Source organism: Myotis davidii, unplaced genomic scaffold (assembly GCF_000327345.1).
Source record: "Myotis davidii unplaced genomic scaffold, ASM32734v1 scaffold72, whole genome shotgun sequence".
Taxonomy (NCBI): Eukaryota; Metazoa; Chordata; class Mammalia; order Chiroptera; family Vespertilionidae; genus Myotis; species Myotis davidii.
The window spans coordinates 5499332-5507482 of NW_006284618.1; the positions used below are offsets into that span (position 1 = coordinate 5499332).

Below are 8151 nucleotides of genomic sequence, written 5' to 3' on the forward strand. Positions count from 1 at the left end.
GCGCCGCCCGAGCCCACCGAGGAGCCGGAGACCCCCGACCTGTGGGAGGGCTGCTCCGAGTGCCAGCAAGCACCAGCCAGCCCCTCCTTGACCTTGCAGGTGAGGCCCTCCGCATGCCACACCCAACCCCGCCACGGGAGACTGCTCTTGGGGTCACGTGACCTCACTTTGGCCTCTGAGGCTGGAGACCTGTCTTGCCTTCGTTGAGGCTGTGTGCCTCTGGGCAGGTGCCCTAACCTCTCTGGGCCCCTATGTCACAGTGTGAGTCACGGAGACCATGACGTCCATTGGGCACGATCGCCGTTTCTCCTGAAAAGGCACATGTGTGACGCTGGCGGACGACCTGGGTCTCAGCTTCCTCAGGCTCCCAGGCCCCCACCCCTCACCCCCCACCCAGGAGCGAGGGGCTCAGGACGCTCCCATCTCTCCCCCTCGGGTCCCTGGGAGATGGAATTTAGGGCGTCCGCTTTGGGACTGTGGGAAATGAACGAATGGGCAGGGTGGCTGGTGGAAGAAAGGGTGGTAGACGGTTGCCTTTGCCCTCACAACCCTGATTGGTTCTAGTCCACCGTGTGCAGGGGCCGTGGGACCTGGGGGGGCCTATGCCACCCGTGAGGCTGGGCCGCCTTTCCGTGAGCCGGTGGGAAGCAATGGGGACCAGAGTACTCACTGACACTTTCGGTCCCTGAATTGTTCTCCTGCTTAGCTCCTTGGCCAGTCAGATGGATGTGCCCCTCCCTGGGTCCCTTCTCTTAGAAATGCCTGGCTCATTAGTTGAGCAGCAACCTATGAACCAGGAGGTCACAGCTCAGTTCCTGGTTGAGGGGCTCGATCCCCAGTGTGAGGCGTGAAGAGGAAGCCAACCCATGATTCTCTCATCATTGGTGTTTCTCTCTCTCTCCCTCTCCCCTCCTCTCTGAAATCAATCCTATATAATAAAAGGCTAATAAGCAAATCAACCAAATGGCAGAATGACTGGTCGCTATGACGTGCACTGACCACCGGGGGGGCAGACGCTCAATGCAGGAGCTCCCAGAAGCCGTGGGGAGCGGGCCTAAGCCAGCAGTTGGACATCCCCTGAGGAGTCCTGGACTGCAAGAGGGTGCAGGCCGGGCTGAGGGACACCCCCTCCCCGTCAGTGCATGAATGACGTGCACCGGGCCTCTAATAAAAATATATTTAAAAAATAATCTCTTTCCCCGGCTCCCCCAGGAAGCACTGGAGGCCCGGAGGCCGCAGTTCATCTCTCGCTCGCAAGAGCGGCTGAGGAAGCTGGAGCTCATGGCGCAGCAGAGGCGGGCGCAGCGCCAGGAGAGCCCGGGGCTGAAGCCGGGCCCCCTTCCCGTCCGCGCCAGCAGGAGGCAGTTCACCGTCCCCCATCCGCTTAGTGGTGAGCTCGGTGGCTGGGGGCAGGGGGGGACAGGGGGATCCTTGGCTGGGACCGCGCTACAAACACCTGCCCCCAAAGAGCCGCCTCAGGGACGGGTCTTGGCTGGAGCAGGTCCTAGTACGGATTTACATTCCCGGAGCGTCTCCCTGGAGAAGTGACCCAGCAGATCTGGGACGGAGGGGACAGCGCCAGGTGAGGCCCTGAGCTGCCCACCGCGCAGCTGGGAGAACCGGCTGCCCCCTCCCTCCCCTACCCGGTCTGCTCTCATGAATGCTTTTCCATAAAACATCTGAATAAATATCTGGGGGCAGTTTTCCCAGTATTACTCACAAAGGAATTTTAAAATGTGCTTATCAGATAACAGTACATTGTTACTTCATCAGCCCCCGAGGAAGCAAGAAGCATCATTTAACCAAAGGATTGTTTCCCGATTCAAAGACATCTGCATGTCCAGTACTATTAGCGTCCCTCCCAGCCCCAGGAGGAAGGGCTTCTGTGGTGTGTTTTTAGGAAGCCTGGAGGAAAACAGACCAATTCCTGTCCGTGACTGGAAATGGACCTAAAGGACAGGTTGTTTCTGACTAAGTTAACGTAGGTGAACGCAGAGTTGCAGAATGGTGAGGAATGACTTCATCAAGGGTTTCTTCTCCCCTTGCCTCGATCTTACCTTCCACGTGATCTCTCTCCTATGATGCACGTCAGTGAATCCACGTGGCAAGGAGAGCGGATGTTTATGCAGCATCTACAATCACCGTATTCTGTGGTTCTTTACAAAACACGGGAACCCTGGAATCGGGGCACAACGTCTCCTGCCCTTGGGTAGTGGTTCAGACGCGGATGAGACGTGGCTGCTTTGTGGAGAAGGATTGGAGCCACTGTCAAGGTTAACGTCCCTTGAAATGGGTACAGACCTTCACATTTCTTAGAAAATGTGGACCAAGTACACCAGCTTTTCCCCAGACGCACGGATAGACTAAACCCTGCTTTATAGTCACAAATAACTTTGAAAACTGGGAGCTAATTAGAGCTATGACTCTGCACTTGTCACTTTTCTCCTTAATGTCCTCAAGCCTAGAGCAAGCAAACATGCATTTCAGAGAAAGATCATCCCGTCAGATGCCTCTGAGAAATGTTTCGCACGCTGTGTTCTTTTGGAGGTTGACAATGCCTGGTGTGTGCTAAAGGCACTGACAAGTCCTGCAACAGTGAAGACTGCTTAAGTTTATTTAATCCTATTCTTCCTTTTTTTTTTTTTAACCTGGGAATGTTCTTATCTAATTCTTAAGAGTTCGCTTTGGAAACATTGCTCTAGGAATCTTTGCTCGTAGGTAGTTGACCTCAGCCTGCCACGCTTTGCTAAAGAAACTGGCATTTCAATCTGCCGTTTACTCTCATCGCCCTTTCTTCTGGCAATGCCAGGAAGCGATACCAGACTGCCCCGGGGACCTGTGGGCAGGGCGATGGTGTTGGTTTCACCGTGTACACCAAGCCTGGAATGATCAGGAGCCCCTGAGGGAGCTGGGAGTGGGGGCTGGGGACAGTGCTCCCGGGTCTGAGAGACAGAGCAGAATGGCCCCAGGCGTTACATTAAGACTATTTCTTTCCAAACATGTTTCATAGACATGGTTGACTTGGGGGTCGGTTCCTGTAGGGGGAGCTGGGGCCTCGCCTGCCCATTGGCATCCAAGGTTCTCCATCAGGAAAATCGGAGGGAGGTTGGCGGGCTCTGGGGCGCATGGTGGGGCCTCCTCATCGCTGGCTCCGTCCGGAGGGATGCGCCCTGGGGAAGTCCACGTCTGAGCTCCCGGCCCCTATCTTTTCTCTCTTGTTTTCTTCTTCTTCTCTGTGTGTTTTTGCGCCCCTGTCTTTTCCTGGACGGCCCGAGCTGGTGTTCCTGCTCTGAATTCGGGAACGTGTGTGCCGGAGCGGAGAATGGTTCACCTTCTGTGCCCGTCCCTGTGTGTGTGTGTGTGTGTATGTGTGTGTGTGTGTGTGTGCATGTTTGCGCACGCGTGAGATGAGGGTCATAATAAACACCCGCGTGTGTTTATCGAGATGAATGGCTGGCGGGACTGGCTTTCACTCGGCTGCGCCCCCAGAGCAGCCTCAGAAGGACCCCCACCTTAGGAGCTGGTTGTCTGCTGACTTTCAAACAAGCAAAGGCGAACGCAGGTCCGGCCTTGCCATTGAAATTAGCAACAGGCCCTGGAGTTCGCACACAACAAAGAGGCGAACGCCAGGTACACAGGGTTTTAAAAATAAACGGGTTTTCCAGCAACACAGAAATGGCATTTCCTTCTCATTTTATGGAGAAGAAAAGAAAGCCGCCTCTACTCAAGCGGCGAGGGGGGAACAGCCACCAGCCCCTCTCCTGTGAGTGAATGAGGGGAAGCGGAGCTCCAGGGAAAATGTGCGCAAGACACGCACGTGGGCTGACAACGCTTTCCCGGTCCCGTTCACTCTGTGAGGCAGCGTTTCCAGGCAGAGGGACTCGTGGTGGGATCGCCGTGTTCCTGAACAAAGCACACGCAGGGTGGCTGCCGGCTCCCCCCACGAAGCGGCCTGGGCGGGGCTGGCGTGTCCCAGCGCCACTCTTCATGCGCTGCGGCGGGGGCTCCTGTCCTCAGAGGCACCAGCGCCTGGCGTGGCTGCTCCGGGGGGGACGGGCGGGGGGGCGACTGCTCACCGGGGCCCTGCAGCCAGGGTGACGCCTGGCACCGCCCTCGGAGACCACGGCTCTGTTTCTAAAATTGAGGTACGGCCCGGCCGGCGTGACTCAGTGGTTGAGCGTCGACCTCTGAGCCAGGAGGTCAGAGTTCGATTCCAGGTCAGGGCCCAGGCCTGGATTGCAGGCTCCATCCCCAGTGGAGGGTGTGCAGGAGGCAGCCGGTCCATGACTCTTTCTTATCATTGATGCTTCTATCTCTCTCCCTCTCCCTTCCTCTCTGACATCAATAAAAATATATTTTTAAAAAGGGGAGGTCACTGTCCATAAACTGTGTTAGATGCCCACCTCATGCCCAGAGTTCACTATGGCCAAGACCAGTCGGGGGGTAGGGCGGGAGGCTCAATGGTGTGAGCATCGGCTGTGCCCTCAGTGTTGGTGACGGGCCGGCGCTTGGAGGAATAGCGGGAACAGCGTGTGCGGAGCCCCCGTGCCTTCTGACGTGAACGCTCCTCTCTCCTTTCTTGCAGATAACTTGTTCAAACCCAAGGAAAGGTGCATTTCGGAGAAGGAGATGCACATGCGATCCAAGAGGTACCTGGTGGCCGTCAGGGGGGCGGGGGAGGGCAGCTCCGTGGGTCCCGTGCTGCCCCGAGGGGCCAGTTTCTGGTCCCCATGTGAGGTCTGAGGTCGTCTTGGCCGTGAACGTGGAAAGCTGGCGCAGGGAAGTGTGGCCGTGGGACTGTGCCTCGGTCTTCATGCCGTTCGTGGGAAATCCGTAGGAAAGCGGTGGGTCCTGGGTCCTGAGCCGACCGGCGACTGGTCTCTCAGCGATCCCCGGACTCCTAGGGCCACGCCTGCAGGTCCCGCGTCGCGCTGGGCGGTGCTCTGTGTCCCTGCGCCTCTGAAGGTCATTTATGCGGAGGAGGAAGCTGCTTCCCGAGGGCCTCGGTGCTCAGGGCTGCGGAAAAGGGCCCACATGTGGGGGCCGGTGGCACGTGGGGGCCGCAAAGCCACTGAGGGCCACGGGCCTGCTCCCTGGCGCCCCCTCCCTCCCTCCCTCCCTCCCGGCCGGGCGGGCTGGGCTGGGCTGGGTGGGGAGATGCCAGCAAACCCGCCGGTTGCTATTCTAGACGCCCACCAGCTCTCCCCCACCCGGTGCACACAAAGGCTTCCATTCTTCCCGGCTCTGGCCTCCTCATGGAAATGTGATAACTCGGCAATGTCGGCCAAGCTCATGCAAGCAAAATGCCATTAACTTATAACGAAGTACCTCGCGCTGGGAAGAATTATAATAATTAAGCCAGATGGAGAGGGCACTTAGAGAGAGCACCACGCGGGCCGGACCCAGCTCCCCCGGCAGAGCCCCGGCCTCGGCCGTGATTATGTTGTCCCTGTGACATGAGCCAACTTGGACCAGGGCTAGGAGACCTCATTGTAAATAAAGACGCGAGCGGGCGGCGAAGGGGGACCGTCCCATTAACGGCCTGCTCTTCTCTGCGGCGTCCTAGCAGGTTTTTTAAAGGCCGCTGCGCTGTGCGGCTGGCTGGGTTAGAAGTGCGAAGTTGTGTAGACCTCATGCCAAAAGCATTCCCTTTCAATTTAGGGGGGAAATTCCGCCAAATCCTTCCCTCTCGGTCCCCAAACCCAACGCCGCTCTCAGGGCGCCGTCCGACTGAAATCATCGAGGTCAGGCCAGCGTCCGCGGGCAGAGCGTACAGCCCCAGCGTGTGCTGACGTGGAAACTGAGGCTGGGACGGGACAGACCAGCGAGGGGATGGCCCCCAAGGCCGCTCCCCTCGCCAGAGGCCGGTCTCCATGGAGTCGAGACCAGTTCCCTCTCTCCGTGGGCTGCCTGGGTGGGCTCTGGCCGGCCCCCGAGACCGCACCCCCACCCCGGGGCACACTGGTGCTCTTTTCTTTTGCATCCTTTGTTATGAATTATATTGCTATGTTACATTTTCATTTAAAACGTTCAAATAATGGAGCTGAAGCTCAAGTCCTTTGTGACCCGCTAATCCCCCCCCCTCCCAGCACCCGCTCTCTGGGTCCCTCTCCAGACACACCCAGGTCCCAGCCCTGCGCACCCTCCCCGGCGCCTCTGCCATCCTTGGTCTGTACCGACCCCGCGATCTGGCGTTGAGCCCTAAGAGGGACCACGCTGTAGTTCATCTGCCCACGGCCTGCTTTTACGTTTTCACTTTATGACACGTCTGTGCGGGCTGCCTTGTAAGGAGATATGAATGCGGGTGGCTCTCCTCACGGGTTTTAACTCTGCAAAGTGGTCTATTACGTGGATGAGCATAGTTCACTTAGGAAGGTCTTTTAAGAAAACACGGCATCAGCCCTGGACGGTGTGGCTTAGGGATAGCGCATCCCGGCCCCAGTCAGGGTGTGCGGGAGACAGCCAATCAATGTGCTCTCTCACATCAATGTTTTGCGCTCTCTCTCTCTCTCTCTCTCTCTCTCTCTCTCTCTCTCTTTCTTTCCCTCTCCCCTTCTCTCCCTCTCTCCCTCTCTCTCTCCCACTCTCTCTAAAAATCAATGCAAAAAATACCCCCCGGTGAAGATTAAATAAATAAATACATACATAAAATGTAATAAATTCTGCATCACAGGCCCCAGGGTGAGTGGGGGGATTGTCCCCTGAAACACCCCTCGGGGATTTGATGCTCAGTGTCCAGGGGATGGGTCCCTGTGGAGGTGACGATGGCTCCTGTCTCCATTCAGACCATGCGGATGCCCACAGTGAGCCAGGCTCCGTGCCAGGCGCCGGTATTCCCGGGTCACTGTGCTCCGTGGCTGGGGGACAGTGCTGGGCCAAGTCAAACAGACGGAGATCCAGTCCGCGAGTCTCCTGACCTGGCTGGGGCCTGGGCTCCTCACCTCGTAACCGCGGGACCCCACGCTTCTCCCGACAGGTGCGGCCTATGAGACAGTCCATGTCGCGCCATTAGCCGAGGGCCCAGGAACCACAATAACGCAGGTGCCCGCTTTGTCAGCACCAGCCTTGTTCCACTTGGCGAGACTGTTACCCACGGCAGCTCCCGGTCAGCAGAACGTGCCTGGCTTTCCAACGCGAGGAAGAGCTGGGTGTTTTTTGGTTTTTTTTTTTCTTTTTATACTGATGTCAGAGAGGAAGGGAGAGGGAGAGAGAAACATCAGTGATGAGAGAGAATCATTGATCGGCCGCCTCCTGCACGCCCCCTACTGGAGACCAAGCCCGCAACCCGGGCCTGTGCCTGACCGGGAATTGAACTGTGACCTCCTGGTTCCTGGGTAGAAGCTCAACGGCTGAGCCTCACCCATCGTTTCACCAAGCGCCAGGGGTGGCCACGCAAAAGCCGGGCACAGGCAGCGCGCCTGCCGTGGATTCCAGAGAATTCTGTCTGGCATCCGTGCGGAAACTCTTCTGTTGGGAGGTAGGAAAGAAGCATCTGGAAGAGGGTCCCGGGGGGGCTCATCTGCCCCTTGGGAGCACCCAATTTTACTCCCCGACATGAGCACCCTCCGCTTGCCTGCATTGTGTTTGGAAGCAGGTTACGTAGGAGACAGTGGCTGAGGGGTAGACACACACACGCATGCACACGTGTGTGTGTGTGTGTGTGTGTGTGTGAGTCCAACCCAGTCCTGCTCCTCCGTCCATTGCTGCTGCTTTCCTGGGTCACAGGGTGGCAAACGCCGAGTGGATGGTGGCATGTGGGGGCAAGTTGGCCCTCGGCATGGCTAGGCAGTCGGTTTGGAACCCCTGGTTTTACAAGGAAGTGTGGACTTTCATGAGAACCCGTGAGCAGAGCTCCCCTTTGAGATGGAGGCGCCTCTGACAGGCGGGCTGCAGGCCCCTCCAACACACATTGTCTTGCTACCATTCACAGTGTTTCCTGGATCTGTTTCAGAATCTACAACAACTTGCCGGAAGTCAGAAAGAAAAAAGAAGAACAGAAGAAAAGGGTGATCTTACAGAGTAACAGACTCCGTGCGGAAGTCTTCAAAAAGGTAACGGCCCAGCGCCAGCAGGTGTGATGTGTGTGCGGCCCAGGTGTGCTGTGGCCGCCAGCAGGTGTGATGTGTGCATGGCCCAGGTGTGCTGTGGCCG

General features: G+C 57.5%; 1 protein-coding gene across 1 annotated transcript in view; it reads left to right on the forward strand.

Annotated features, from left to right (window-relative positions):
- The window catches only part of LOC102766296 (chromosome unknown open reading frame, human C10orf90), an 88216-nt gene that overhangs the window by 79097 nt on the left and 968 nt on the right, over positions 1-8151 (forward strand). Inside the window, exons 5-8 of the mRNA XM_015572593.1 lie at positions 4-99; positions 1213-1390; positions 4586-4649; positions 7952-8051. Coding sequence (XP_015428079.1) covers positions 4-99; positions 1213-1390; positions 4586-4649; positions 7952-8051 — 438 coding nt within the window. The remainder of the gene's footprint in view (positions 1-3; positions 100-1212; positions 1391-4585; positions 4650-7951; positions 8052-8151) is intronic.